The sequence below is a fragment of the Phyllobates terribilis genome, unplaced genomic scaffold, assembly GCF_046119375.1.
Source record: "Phyllobates terribilis strain yellow unplaced genomic scaffold, ASM4611937v1 Scaffold_30__1_contigs__length_15301838, whole genome shotgun sequence".
In the NCBI taxonomy this organism is placed as follows: domain Eukaryota; kingdom Metazoa; phylum Chordata; class Amphibia; order Anura; family Dendrobatidae; genus Phyllobates; species Phyllobates terribilis.
The window spans coordinates 843,945-860,000 of NW_027362790.1; the positions used below are offsets into that span (position 1 = coordinate 843,945).

Below are 16,056 nucleotides of genomic sequence, written 5' to 3' on the forward strand. Positions count from 1 at the left end.
TATGGGAAATCCCATACAATGTCTTCCCTTATTGGTAGATATGACGAGAGTAGAGATGAGCGAATGGATTTGCAGGACTCTGGTCCAACAGTCCGGTCAGTATTCCACGGCCGCAGGACCGGAGCCCCGTGAACCGGCATCTCCAGCTCCTCTTTTGATGTCGATGTCATAGTTGTGGTGTGAGGCACAAATGACATCACGCCTGGCCGGCTAATCAAAAGAGGAGCCAGGGATGCCGGCATGTAAGAGGCGGTTAGCAAGGCTCCCATCCAACAGCCACAGACTACTAACCTGCTCTCTTAGACCAAGGTCCTGCAAATTTAGTTGCGCATCTCTAGACAAGATGCATGAATCAATGCAAAATCCCAACAATACTATGGAGCCTTTTGGGTACCTTCAAGATATTGAGCCGCTGTACAACTGCAACCCCCAGGAGAAGACCCCTGGGCAAGAACACTACATGGGCTCTTTGCAGTCTAATAACGTACTGTGAAATAAGCTGCTTGCATCTTTGGATGTGAATGTGGGTCCCCTTACCTCTGTTGCACCAATGGTATATCCCCCCCTGGAAACTCCTATAAGCTGCGTCTCTGGGTATGACAGTCTATTAGCAGGAGAACTCATGAAGTCTGTCTATGAATGTATATATATGTATTTCTCCCAGAAAATTATTACAATTACACGTTTTGTTGTTCACATGTTTATTTCATTTGTGTATATTGGAACAACACAAAAAGAAGATATTAGTCAACAATTTTGGTTCTCAAGTCCTCAGACAGTTCTCTTCTCCTCTTTCTGTTCTCCCTGCTTAGTGTGGCACGTAACAACGCAAAGACTGAGTCAACTTTTCCCCTTTGTATCAGGTTTCAGGTGTGATTTTCATATTGCCCGCACCTTTTACTTGCCACAGGTGAGTTTGAACGAGCATCACATGCTTGAAACAAAATTGTTTACCCACAATTTTGGAAAGATGCCAACAATTTTGTCCGACCCATTTATGGGGTTTTGTGTGAAATTATATCCAATTTGCCTTTTTTTGTGTTGTTCCAATACATACAAAGGAAATAAACATGTGTATAACAGAAAATACACATGCAATTTTTTATGGAAAAATACTTCATTTTCTGGAACAACTTCAAGGGTGCCAACACTTCCGGCCATGACTGTTTATAGTGAAGCAACCTTGATCAGTAAAGGAGCTTATGCCGTACCTCCGGGCCACTGCCGATAGCTTCATGCACTTCACTTGTCCAGAACATGAGACACACAGAGCACGACCTGTCCCGGCCATTCCCTCACCCAGTCTTTTCTTGCAGTCGCAGGGTATGCCTTTTAAAAAAGAAAGTTAAATTACGTTGACAGAAGCATTTAAGAGAGGGACAACCTTACTAGTATTATCTAGCAAATTCATTTCTACCGATTGCAGGTAGAAGATCTGCTACCTGGCTCTATTGCAAGAGATACATCATCCACAAATCATTCACTGCCGCCAAATAATCTTATACAAATATAAAAGAACTAGATGGTGGCCCGATTCTAATGCATCGGGTATTCTAGAATAGGTATGCGGCCGACCGGGTGCAATCAGCAGAGCTGTGTTTAAATTTGGCGCCAAAATCGCTGATTGGTCGCGTTCGGCAACCGCGATCAATCAGCAAAGCGGTGTTTAAATTTGGCGGCAATATCGATGATTGGTCGCGGGCGGCGGCCGCGACCAATCAGCGAACCGTGTTAGTGAGGACTGGAGAGCGTGTTTAAATTTGGCACCAAAATCGCTGATTAGTCGCGACCAATCAGCCGAGCGGTGTTTAAATTTGGCGCCAATACTGCTGACTGGTCATGGCCGCCGACCGCGACCAATCAGCAGAGCGATGCAGAGCGGGGTTTAAATTCGGCGCCAAAATCACAGATTGGTCGCCGGCCGTGACCAAACAGCAGAGCATTCTTTAAATTTGGCGCCAAAATCGCTGATTGGTCGAGGCCGGCGACAGCGAACAATCAGCAGAGCGTTGTTTAAATTTGGCGCCAATCTCGCTGATTGGTCGCGGATGGCGGCCGCGACTAATCAGCAGTGCGGTGTTTAAATTTGGCACCAAAATCGCTGATTAGTCGCGGCTGGCGGCTGCGACCAATCAGCAGAGCAGGGTTTAAATTTGGCACCAATAATGCTGATGGGTCTTTGCCAGCGACCGCGACCAATCAGCACAGCGGGGTTTACATTTGGCCCCAATGCTGCTGATTGGTCTCGGCCGGCGACCGTGACCAATCAGCAGAGCGTTGTTTAAATTTGGCACCAAAAACGCAGATTGGTCGCGGCCGGTGGTTGCGACCAATCAGCAGAGTGAGGTTTAAATTTGGCGCCAATACTGCTGACTGGTCATGGCCGACAACCGCGACCAATCAGCAGAGCGTTGTTTAAATTTTGCGCCAATACTGCTGATTGATCTCGGCCAGCGACCGCGATCAATCAGCAGAGCGTTGCTTAAATTTGGCGCCAATCTCGTTGATTGGACGCGTCCGGCGTCCGCGTCCAATCAGCACAGCAGTGTTTAAATGTGGCGGCAAGATCGGTGAATGGTCGCGGCCGCTATTTAAATGTGGCGCCCAAATCGGTGATTGGTTGCGGGCAGCGGACGCGACCAATCAGCAGAGCGGTGTTTAACTTTAGCGCCAAGATCACTGATTGGTCGGGTGTGGAGAGCGCGACCAATCAGCGAATCGTATTGGTGAGGAGCGGGGAGCGGAATCGTATTAGAGAGGACAGGGGAGCGCCCCTGCCTGTGCGGCTACTTCCGCTGCGAGAACCCGGGACATGAGCGGGCGCTCGGAGCAGAAGTATCCCGACCCGCAGCGCCGCTCCCCGGTCCTCCCTTCACACCCTAGCCGCTGATGTCCCCACAGTATCCGCAGGGTGTTACAAAGGTCCGGACATTTGTGTTCAAAATCGCTGATTGGTCGCTGGCGCTGCCCGCGACCAATCACCGATTTGGGCGCCAATTTTAAATATCGGCCGCGACCAATCACCGATCTTGGCTCCACATTTAAACACCGCTGTGCTGATTGGTCGCCGACGCTGGGCGCGACCAATCACCGATTTTGGCGCCACATTTAAATAGCGTCCGCGACCAATCCGCACAGCGGTGTTTAAATGTGGAGCCAAGATCGGTGATTGGTCGCGGCCGATATTTGAATGTGGCGCCAAAATCGGTGATTGGTCGCTGTCAGCGTCCGCGACCAATCAGCACCGTAGTGTTTAACTTTTGCGGCAAGATCCGTGATTGGTTGTGGGCCAAGACCGCGACCAATCACCGATTTGTGCAGCACTTTTAAATAGCGTCCGCGACCAATTGGATGTCAGCGCCGCTCCCCGTTCCTCCCTTCACACCCTAGCCGCATGGATGTCAGCGGCGCTGCCTGTGCGGATACTTCCGCTCCGAGAACCCGGGACATGAGCGGGCGCTCGGAGCAGAAGTATCCCGACCCGCAGTGCCGCTCCCCGGTCCTCCCTTCACACCCTAGCCGCTGATGTCCCCACAGTATCCGCATGGTGTTACAAAGGTCCGGACATTTGTGTTAAAAATCGCTGATTGGTCGCTGGCGCTGCCCGCGACCAATCACCGATTTGGGCGCCAAATTTAAATATCGGCCGCGACCAATCACCGATCTTGGCTCCACATTTAAACACCGCTGTGCTGATTGGTCGCGGCTGATATTTAAATTTGGCGCCCAAATCGGTGATTGGTCGCGGGCAGCGCCAGCGACCAATCAGCGATTTTTAACACAAATGTCCGGACCTTTGTAAGACCATGCGGATACAGTGGGGACATCAGCGGCTAGGGTGTTAAGGGAGGACCGGGGAGCGGCGCTGCGAGTCCAGATACTTCTGCTGCGAGCGCCCGCTCATGTCCTGGGTTCTCGGAGCGGAAGTATCCGCACAGGCAGCGCCGCTGACATCCATGCGGCTAGGGCGTGAAGGGAGGACCGGGGAGCGGCGCTGACATCCATGCGGCTAGGGTGTGAAGGGAGGACCGGGGAGTGGCGCTGACATCCAATTGGTCACGGACGCTATTTAAAAGTGCCGCACAAATCGGTGATTGGTCGCTGTCTTGACCCGCGACCAATGACTGATCTTGGCGCCAAAGTTAAACACTATTGTGCTGATTGGTCGCGGACGCTGACCGCGACCAATCACCGATTTGGGCGCCAAATTGAAATATCGGCCGCGACCAATCACCGATTTTGGCGCCAAATTTAAATATCGGCCGCGACCAATCACCACAGCGGTGTTTAAATGTGGAGCCAAGATCGGTGATTGGTCGCGGGCAGCGTCGGCGACCAATCAGCACAGCGGTGTTTAAGTTTTGCGCTAAGATCAGTGATTGGTCGGGTCCGAAGACCGCGATCAATCATCGAATCGTCTTGGTGAGGACCGGGGAGCGGCGCTGCCTGTGCGGCTACTTCCGCTGCGAGAACCCGGGACATAGCGGGCGCTCACAGCAGAAGTATCCCGACCCGCAGCGCCGCTCCCCGGTCCTCCCTTCCGCATGGAGGTCAGCGACGTCGGCGGTCCTTCCGCTGCTACCGGCCGGGAGATGAGCGCCTCGCGGCGCTCATCTTCCGGCTGCATCTCCATCCCGCAGATGGGTCCGTCGGTCGGGTTCCTTCTGCTGTTGCCGGCCGGGAGATGAGCGCCTTGCGCCGGTCATCTCCCGGCTGCATCGCCGCTCAGCTCCGTCCCGCAGATGAGCCGCTAACGGCCGCCATCTTTTTTTAGAAATCCCCCGGCGCTGATTGGCCGCTGCCGGACCAATGAGCGACGCGGGATTTCCTGGACAGACAGACACACAGACAGACAGACAGACGGGATAAGACGATTATATATATAGACTAGATTAGTTCCAATTAATGCTTTTGGTCTGTAGGTAGATCCGTACCATTCGTGACCGAGCAATAACATCATGCACGCTCCTTAACATGACATCTTCCCCTTGGATGAGCCACTTCTCCACGGCCCCCCGAGCCTCGGAGGTGGAGATGGTCTGGATGAGCTCTACGCGTTCCCCCTCGGTGCTGTACATGGCTTTGATGTCCAGGTTAGGAAGGAGCTCCAGCTTTGCTATGCCTTCAAAGCCCTTCTTTAGATGTGGTTGGACCCGCAGAGGATCTTTAGTCTCAGAGAGAATTTCTAGCATTTCGTCGTTGGACAGGAAGAAAAAGCTAAAGCGAAAATGCACAATATGATAAAGATGTCATTAAAGTATTGGGTCAGGCACCATTTGTATTAGTGTCTATGTGAGAAAATAGAAAAGCAAAGCTTTAAAGTAAAGATTCAGTCCCCATACACATTGGATTAAAATAGTTTAAACCTGACGATTGCAGCAGGACCGGCCTACCCACTGATGTGTATGGGGGTCTCCTGACTCTCCCCCGATAGAGGATGTCAGGGCCAGAAGGATCGGGCAGATGGGATTTCAATACCCGGTCTTTTGGTTCTCAGGGGAGATAACCCGCTGCCGGAGGTGTCCAGTACCGACTTTCTCCTCTCTCCCCATTAAAACCACATGACTGTTCAGCAGAATAGGTGGGAGTCAGGAGAAATAGCCAAATAACCATTCAGACCACGGGTATCTCATATGTCATGCGTATGGTTAGCTTAAAGGGGCTATCCAGCTTTGGGAACTTTTTTTTATTTAACTGAAATGTGTATTCCCATCTCCAGGATTCTACCCCAATATGTAGTATGCGTAATAATAATAATATTAGCAAATACCTCCAATTAGAAGTTTAGTATAGTTCTTCTGATTTGTTTTGTCGCTTACCCCATGTGCAGGGCATTGCAGTAGCTTAGGTTACGACCACTAGCAAATAACTGTCACTATATGAGTGGTCGTAACCATGGATACCGAAGCTACTGCAATGCCTTGCACATGGGGAAAGCGACATAGTGAATCAGAAGAACTATACTACACTTCTAATTGGAGGTATTTGCTAATATTATTATTATTACTACGCCTACTACATATTGGGATAGGATCTTGGAGATGGGAATACCCATTTAATTGCGAGTATTTGCAACAATTCAGTTTCATTAAAAATGTTGCACCGTTAGGCTTTTTGTTTCCTGCACATTCAGCTTTGATGTGATCTGTGGTCATAAATCGGCTAAGAGGAGCTGAAAAAAGACAGATTAAAAATAAGTCCAATAGCCAGCGCAACACAGAGCCAATAGAAGGCAAACAGTGCAAAATTATTAATGAAATCCAATTACAAAAATGATTTCAATGCGTTTAAATAAGAAAAAAAAATATTTAAGGAATATATACAATCATTGCAACAAGTGAAAGGACTATACCGTGGGAAAAAAGCCTCTTCTTCTCCAGATAGGCATTCAGCCCTTTCATGATTTTATCCAGAAGCACATTGCTGTCCTGAAGTTTCTCCAGAAGTCCGGTCAGAGAAGTGGCGCTTAAAACCTAAAACAAAGTAGATAGCCCATAAGTAAGATTCCATTATATAGTTATAGAGACTGAAAAAAGGTCACATTCATTGACTATTGTGCCAATAGTTTATATTAAAAGAAAAATTAGAACCTATTTGGATAGAAAATAGAAGATGCGGGAGGCTGGAGTCCAGGCAGTGCGGAGCCCCATAACCCGGGATCCTTGTGATGGAAGCATCAGGACACGGACTCTTGGAAAACATCAATCCTGGATGCAAGATGACCGTGCTTTCTTGTATCAGTCCACCATGAAGCATCCATTTACCTTCGGGTCTTTAACGCAATGTTTCATGATCTCTCTCCAGTTTCTGTCCACAGTCTGGAATAAGCGTCCTTCTTCAGGCATTTGCTGCATGATGTCCTCAGAAGAGAAGATTAAAGCCACTGGGTCGGCACCTTCAGCCATTCATCAATGGTTTCCTGGATCCTTATCAGTCGTTCCTCCCATTGCTTAAAGGAGGAGAGCAAAAAGTTAATTACACATAAAATGAAAAGGATAGAAAAAAAATGCTATCATTTTAGAAGATAAATTATCAATGGATATGAATTCTGAATTGTTGGACATTTGTAGGGAAAGTTTGGTGAGACTCCTTGATACCATCCCCTTTACATGTAAGCTGGAGCCGCATGTAACTTTAGCCTCGGAGATCCTAATGAAACCTTAGCTTCTGCTAATAAGCAAGTGAAGATTTTAAGCTGAGTGACAACATTTACTGTGGGTGGGAACTCCTTAATCCCTTCAGGACCGGATAATTTTTTGTTTTGCATTTTTTCCTTCCCTTCTTCAAAAAGCCATACATTTTTTAATTTTTCCATTGATATAGCTGCAAGAGGCTATGTAATGTGCTGTAGCTTAACCCCTTCCCAACATATGACATACTGTTAAGCCATATGCCATGTTCCTGCAGATGTGCAAAATTTGGACCTGGGCCCCCACCAGCATGTTGGTCAGATGTATGGGCCCTTGTAGCATTCTAGATCCGATAATGATGCGCGTGTTCGTCCCTGCCTTGGATGTTTCCCATTGTAGCCCCATCCTATAATAATGTCTCTCATTCTAGGCCCCTTCCTGGTATAATGTTCCCCATCCTGCGCCCCTTCCTGTTATAATATCCCCGATCCTGGGCCTCTTCCTGTTATAATATCCACCTTCTGTGTATAATACCCCCCATCCTGAGCCCCTTTCAGCAATAACGTCCCAATCCTGGGCTCCTTCCTGGTATAATGTCCTTGGTCCTGGGCCTCTTACTGTAATAATGTCCCCCATCCTGGCCCCTTCCTGTAACAATGTCCCCAATCCTGGTACAATGTCCCCCATCCTATAACAATGTCCTCCATCCTGGTATCCTGTCCCCCATCCTAGGCCCCATTCTGGTATAATGACCTCCATCCTTGTGCCCTTCCTGGTGTAATGTCCTTCATCCTGGCCCATGTCATGGTATAATGACCCCCATTCTGGTATAATGCTCCCTATCCTGGGCCCTTTTCTTGTATAATGTTCCCCATCCTGGGCCCCTTCTTTATATAATGCTCCCCATCCTGGGCCCCTTCCTTGTCTAATTCTCCCCACCCTGAGCCCCTTCCTTGTCTAATGCTCCCCATCCTTGGCCCTTTCCTGGTATAATGTTCTGTCATTCTTTTCTAATACATTAAATAAACAAAAATAAATGATTCTTCTTACCTTCCTGCGCTCCCACGACATGCGGCGTCTTCTTCTGTAGCTGATTTCAGTGTGCCGGCAAGGGCAGCGCATGACGTCACTTCCATGCGTCGCTCGTGACTGGCACGCCGACATCAGCTACTGGCCTTTGATTGGCTGGCGGCATGCATTGCAGCTCAGGGACCCGGCATGTCCCTGCGCAGCAATATACTTCAGCCGAATGTGCGTCCTCAGACTGTGGAAGTGCCATAAATATATGAGATGGGAATACCACTCTGCCACTGTGCGTTCCTTTATGCACTTTACCCTCCTTTTTGGCACTCTTTGTGGTAAGAGACTACCTTAAAAAATGTTTTATGTGACATGTATCTGATTATTTGTGGGCAGGAGCATTATTTAGATGGATACCTGATGCATATGGCAAGTGTAAATCCAATGACTATGGAATACTTATGGATTACTTTTTGATATATTATTACACTCATTGGATTGTCTTGATATACTAACCTTATGCTATATTATCTATATTGCTCATGTCCCACTGTGACCATATGCGTGACCATATATGTATACTTTGTAACATATCTTGCTACATTGGTAATCTAATTAGTGTCTTTATACTATCCGTATTATGTCATTTCTCTTTTTACTATGTACGTTTTTTAACTTGATGGAATAAAAATTTATATTTTTTACGCCAATTAACTCTTTCTTCTCCTATGTACCCATGTGTTTCATGAGTTGGCTCAGTTTGGCAAATCTGGGATATATTTCCCCCCGGATATGCCAACTTTACCCCTATAGGGTCTATTTAGTTGTATCACTCTGAGTCTATGTCTGATCCAGAGATACAATAATGAACATGAATCCTTATATATCACGGATCTTGCAGCCGCCTTTACCTGCTTGGACATAAGTGTCACATAGTTACATAGTTACATAGTTACATAGTTTAAAAGGCCGAAAAAAGACAAGCGTCCATCCAGTTCAGCCTATTTCTTGTGCACTGCAGCTATTCCGCAGCGTTGATCCAGGGGAAGGCAAAAAAAAACCACGCGGTATAGGCCAATTTACATCATTGAGGAAAAATTCACTTCCCGACTCCAATCTGGCAGTCAGATTAAATCCCTGGATTAATTAACTATCACTAAGCATAAGATGTAATTTTATTGTTCTCAAGAAAGGCGTCCAGTCCTCTCTTGAACTCATTAAGTGAGTTGGACATCACCACTTCCTCTCCCAGAGAATTCCAGAGTCTCACAGCTCTGACCGTAAAGAATCCCCTTCTATGCTGGTGCAGGAACCTCCTTTCCTCCAGACGCATAGTGTGCCCCCTCGTCTTTGTCACCATCCTTGGTATAAACAGGTCATGGGAGAGATCTCTGTACAGCCCCCTGATGTATTTATACATGTTTATGAGGTCTCCCCTAAGCCTTCTCTTTTCCAACGTAAATAGGCCTAATTTGGACAACCTCTCTGGGTATTCTAGTCCCTCCATTCCCTTTATTACCTTAGTCGCCCTCCTTTGTACCCTCTCTAGCTCCAATATGTCTTTCCTGAGCACCGGAGCCCAGAACTGTGCACAATATTCTAAGTGCGGCCTTACCAGCGCTTTATACAGAGGAAGAACAATGTTCTCATCATATACCCCTATTCCTCTTCTGATGCATGCCATGACTCTATTTGCCTTCGCAGCTGCTGCCTGACACTGGGCACTCCAATTTAATTTGCTGTTAACCAAGACGCCCAGGTCCTTCTCCATGTCAGATTTCCCCAACGGTTTCCCATTTAATATGTATGGGTGACTGCTGTTTTTCTTTCCCATGTGCATGACCTTACATTTATCGGCATTGAACCCCATTTGCCATTTTTTGGCCCAACTCCCCAATTTATCTAAATCCTCCTGTAGCTGTGCCCTATCCTCATCTGTATTAACTACGTTACAAAGTTTAGTATCATCTGCAAATATTGCTATTTTACTATGCAACCCTTCCACTAGATCATTAATAAATATATTAAATAATATAGGGCCCAAGACAGACCCTTGAGGCACCCCGCTAGTCGAGACGCAGTTATAAAAGGAATCCAATTTGTCCGCATTAATCAACTGCAGGGCATCTTGATTGGCAAATAGATTGATCACTTTGGGGTACCAAGTGTTCAGCAACTTTTCTTCTGTCTTGGCACAAGCCAAGGATCCGCTGTTCCTCAGGGATTCACATTCTACAGGACCCCTGGACCCGACAAAGAATAAAGCACTTTATCATATTAAACCTGACAGGGCACACCTGTGAGGTGAAGACCATTTCCGGTGACTACCTCTAGAAGCTCATCAAGAGAACGCCAAGAGTGTGCAAAGCAGTCATCAAAGCAAAAGGTGGCTACTCTGAAGAACCTAGAATATAAGACATATTTTCAGTTGTTTCACACTTTTTTGTTAAGTATATAATTCCACATGTGGTAATTCATAGTTTTGATGCCTTCAGTGTGAATGTACATTTTTCAAAGTCATGAAAATGCAGAAAGATCTTTAAATGAGAAGGTGTGTCCAAACTTTTGGTCTGTACTGTATATATCCACCCATATACAGTATACATATACACACATATACAGTATACATATATACACACCCATATACAGTATACATATATATACACACATATACAGTATACATATATACACACATATACAGTATACATATATACACACCCATATACAGTATACATATATATACACACATATACAGTATACATATATACACCCATATACAGTATACATACACACATATACCAGTATACATATATATACACACATACAGTATATATATATATATACACACTTATACAGTATACATATATACACACCCAGTATACAGTATATATATATATACACACCCATATACAGTATATATATATATATATATATATACACACCCATATACAGTATACATATATACACACATATACAGTATACATATATACACATATATACACACATATATACACACACACACACATACCAGTATACATATATATACACACGCCCATATACAGTATACAGTGCTGGCCAAAAGTATTGGCACCCCTGCAATTCTGTCAGATAATGCTCAATTTCTTCCTGAAAATGATTGCAATCATAAATTCTTTGGTATTATTCTCTTCATTTAATTTGTCTTCAATGAAAAAAACACAAAAAGAATTGTCCTAAAGCCAGATTGGATATAATTCCACACCAAACCTAAAAAAGGGGGTGGACAAAAGTATTGGCACCCTTTGAAAAATCATGTGATGCTTCTCTAATTCGTGTAATTAACAGCACCTGTAACTTACCTGTGGCACCTAACAGGTGTTGGCAATAACTAAATCACACTTGCAGACAGTTAACATGGATTAAAGTTGACTCAGCCTCTGTCCTGTATCCTTGTGTGTACCACATTGAGCATGGAGAAAAGAAAGAAGACCAAAGAACTGTCTGAAGACTTGAGAAACCAAATTGTGAGGAAGCATGAGCAATCTCAAGGCTACAAGTCCATCTCCAAAGACCTGAATGTTCCTGTGTCTTCCGTGCGCAGTGTCATCAAGAAGTGTAAAGCCCATGGCACTGTGGCTAACCTCCCTAGATGTGGACGGAAAAGAAAAATTGACGAGAGATTTCAACGCAAGATTGTGCGGATGGTGGATAAAGAACCTCGACTAACATCCAAACAAGTTCAAGCTGCCCTGCAGTCCGAGGGTACAGCAGTGTCAACCCATACTATCCGTTGGCGTCTGAATGAAAAGGGACTGTATGGTAGGATACCCAGGAAGACCCCACTTCTTACCCCGAGACATAAAAAAGCCAGGCTGGAGTTTGCCAAAACTTACCTGAGAAAGCCTAAAACGTTTTGGAAGAATGTTCTCTGGTCAGATGAGACAAAAGTAGAGCTTTTTGGGAAAAAGCATCAACATAGAGTGTACAGGAAAAAAAAAGAGGCATTCAAAGAAAAGAACACGGTCCCTACAGTCAAACATGGCGGAGGTTCCCTGATGTTTTGGGGTTGCTTTGCTGCCTCTGGCACTGGACTGCTTGACCGTGTGCATGGCATTATGAAGTCTGAAGACTACCAACAAATTTTGCAGCATAATGTAGGGCCCAGTGTGAGAAAGCTGGGTTTCCCTCAGAGGTCATGGGTCTTCCAGCAGGACAATGACCCAAAACACACTTCCAAAAGCACTATAAAATGGTTTTAGAGAAAGCACTGGAGACTTCTAAGGTGGCCAGCAATGAGTCCAGACCTGAATCCCATAGAACACCTGTGGAGAGATCGCAAAATGGCAGTTTGGAGAAGGCTTCCTTCAAATATCAGGGACCTGGAGCAGTTTGAAGTGACCGCGGGCAAGGCCGCGCATTGGTATCTATGATCTGGCCCAGCAAGATCCCCACACACAGACTCTATCTTGACAACCGTATCTTTACTCGCATACATTTTTAACACAGCAAAGAAAAAAAAACAATAAATGACAACCGTAAATATGCACAGTAATAACGTGTACTGATAAGCTGACCCTCACTGTCCCTACTCACACGTTACCAGTCCTTTACTCCAGAAGGATGTGTCCCCCGTCGCAGGCCTGTCTGTCTTTGCAGGAAGGCGTCCCAGCAGGAAAAAAAACAGGAACAGCAGAATTCGCGGAAACAAAGGAAGGGATACTTCGGCCTCTCGCCAGAGGTCCCGCTTACAGTCTCTCTGATCCGGATAGAAACTCTGGTGGGTCCCCTTATGTAGTCCACACTCCAGTAGCAGGGAGTGTAACAGCTGAATCCTTCAGCAGTGCAGGAGCTGGGGAAGGCTCCGAGGATATGGTGTCAGATAGAAGAAATCACGTTGAGAGTCTCTCCTGCGCCACACACGAGGGCCTGCACACCGTCCTGGCTCTTTTCACAGACCACAGCAGACTCTGCGCGCGCTTTTTCCTGCTTCCCACTTTGGTCACGTGACTCTCTAGGGCGGGACACAGGAGGCTCAGTCTTTTTCTCTGTCATCACACCCTGCGCAGGTGCAACCTCTGGCCACAAGGTGGCAACATCATCCTGTGTAATCACTTCTGTAACAGGCTCTACATCAATTATCACAGAACAGCCAGAGACGGCCAGCTCACTACAAGTTTGCCAAAGAAGAATGGTCTACAATTCCAGCAGAGCATTGTAAGAAACTCATTGATGGTTACCGGAAGCGGTTGTTCGCAGTTATTTTGGCTAAAGGTTGTGCAACCAAGTATTAGGCTGAGGGTGCCAATACTTTTGTCCGGCCCATTTTTGGAGTTTTGTGTGAAATGATCAATGATTTTATTTTTGCTTCATTCTCTTTTGTGTTTTTCCTTGCAAGCAAATTAAATGAAGATAATAATACCAAAGAATTTGTGATTGCAATCATTTTCAGGAAGAAACTGAGTATTATCTGACAGAATTGCAGGGGTGCCAATACTTTTGGCCACCACTGTACATATATATATACACACACATACAGCATACATATATACACCCATATACAGTATACATATACACACATCTACAGTATACATATATATACACCTATATACAGTATACATATATACACACCCATATACAGTTAACATATATGCACAGTATAGATATACACACACATATACAGTATACATATATATACACACACATACAGTATACATATATACACACACATACAGTATACATATATACACACCCATATACAGTATACATATACACACCCATATACAGTATACATATATACACACCCATATACAGTATACATATATATATACATACAGTATGCATATACACATATACAGTATACATATATATATATACATACATATAGAGTATCTATAATATAACGCTACAAGCGTCCCTCTGTCTGAAGCCTTTATAGTCTGCGCTAGTGCGACACGCCTGCACAGTCTGGCTCCAGACTGAAGAACGCATGGAGCCGTTACAGGTAAGAGGAGTGTATGGTGCAGGAGATCACGGTATGCGTATACACTGAACACATACCGCGATCTCTGGCGCCATACTTACATACTTACCTGACCGGGATGAGCGCTACCGCGGCGCTTCTGTTCGGTCCGGAGTCCGGGGGAAGAGGGAGGCATTGAAATCGGCACATGCGCATAGCGCTATCCGGCGCCATTTTACTGAAGACACATTTGCAATGTGTCTTCAGCAAAATGGAGCCGGACAGCGTGGTATGGGCACACGCGTACTTCGGCGCCGCACTCCTCCCCCGGCCTCCAGCAGAACGGGAAACAGCGCTGGAGCACAGGGAAGAAAGGTGAGTATAAGTGTTTATTTTCTTGTATGTGTGTGTAGCATGATAGGGATGAGGGGTGCCATACATACCAGGATTGGGGGGTGAGGGGTGCCATACATACCAGGATTGGGGGGTGAGGGGTGCCATACATACCAGGATTGGGGGGTGAGAGGACCATACATACCAGGATTGGGGGGTGAGGGGTGCCATACATACCAGGATTGGGGGGTGAGGGGTGCCATACATACCAGGATTGGGGGGTGAGAGGACCATACATACCAGGATTGGCGGGTGAGGGGACTATCCATACCAGGATTGGGGGGTGAGGGGTGCCATGCATACCAGGATTGGGGGGTAAGGGGACCATGCATAACAGGATTGGGGGTGAGGGGACCATGCATAACAGGATTGGGGGTGAGGGGTGCCATGCATAACAGGATTGGGGGTGAGGGGTGCCATGCATATCAGGATAGGGATGAGGGGTACCATGCATACCAGGATTGGGGATGTGAGGGGGTACCATAGATACCAGAATAGGGATGAGGGGGTACCATGCATACCAGGATTGGGGGTGAGGGGTACCATGTATACCAGAATTGGGGGGTGAGGGGACCATGCATACCAGGATTGGGGGTGAGGGGTGCCATGTATACCAGAATTGGGGGGGGGGGACCATGCATACCAGGATTGGGGATGAGGGGTGCCATGCATACCAGGATTGGGGAATGAGGGGTGCCATGCATACCAGGATTGGGGAATGAGGGGTGCCATGCATACCAGGATTGGGGATGAGGGGTGCCATGCATACCAGGATTGGGGGGTGAGGGGTGCCATGTATACCAGGATTGGGAGGTGAGGGGACCATGCATACCAGGATTGGGGAATGAGGTGTGCCATGCATACTAGGATTGGGGGGTGAGGGGACCATACATACCATGATTGGGGGGTGAGGTGTGCCATGCATACCAGGGTTGGGGGGTGAGGGGACCATACATACCATGATTGGGGAATGAGGTGTGCCATGTATACCAGGATTGGGGGGTGGAGGGACCATGCATACCACAATAGGATGGGGGCAGCACAAATACCAGGATGGGAGACCATATACCAATAAAAATGCTCGCCACCCGGGCGTAGAACGGGTTCAATAGCTAGTACATATATACACGCATATATACAGTAATACAGCATATACATACACATATATACTGTATATACACACACACATACAGTAATACAACATATACATACACATATATACTGTATATACACACACACATATATATATATCTGGCGACAGGGCCCCGCTGCGTCCTCTGTGTCTCTGTACAGATATAAGTGTAACACGTCCTGGATCCAGCACAGGTGACAGTCTGCCATAGAGCTGACGTGCAGTACATACACTGTGTTATGGGGGCGCTCACCTGTGCGGACCCCGCGCTCCGGCCGCTACTTCTCTGCTCATATAAGGTCTCTCTTTCTGCCATTAAATAATTCGGTTGTCATGGCAGTGGAGGCGGGGTGTTGGTAGGGGGCGTGTCTGGTATAGGGCAGATTGGGGCGGGGCTGTCATGCAGTGCTTGTCTCATCGCTGTAATTTCCTGCTGATGCCAC

The 16,056-nt window shown here is 46.6% G+C and overlaps 1 protein-coding gene across 1 annotated transcript; it reads right to left on the minus strand.

The window, feature by feature from the left end:
• Positions 1-200: 200 nt before the first annotated feature.
• Positions 201-15,958, minus strand: LOC141178768 (dynein axonemal heavy chain 12-like). The gene is made up of 5 exons (XM_073660611.1): positions 15,867-15,958; positions 6,765-6,949; positions 6,353-6,473; positions 4,935-5,217; positions 201-1,329 (listed from the first exon to the last, which is right to left on the minus strand). Exons 2-4 carry the CDS (start codon positions 6,903-6,905, stop codon positions 5,186-5,188), a joined length of 294 nt encoding a protein of 97 aa, XP_073516712.1. The 5' UTR covers positions 6,906-6,949; positions 15,867-15,958; the 3' UTR covers positions 201-1,329; positions 4,935-5,185.
• Between the last annotated feature and the right edge of the window lie 98 nt (positions 15,959-16,056).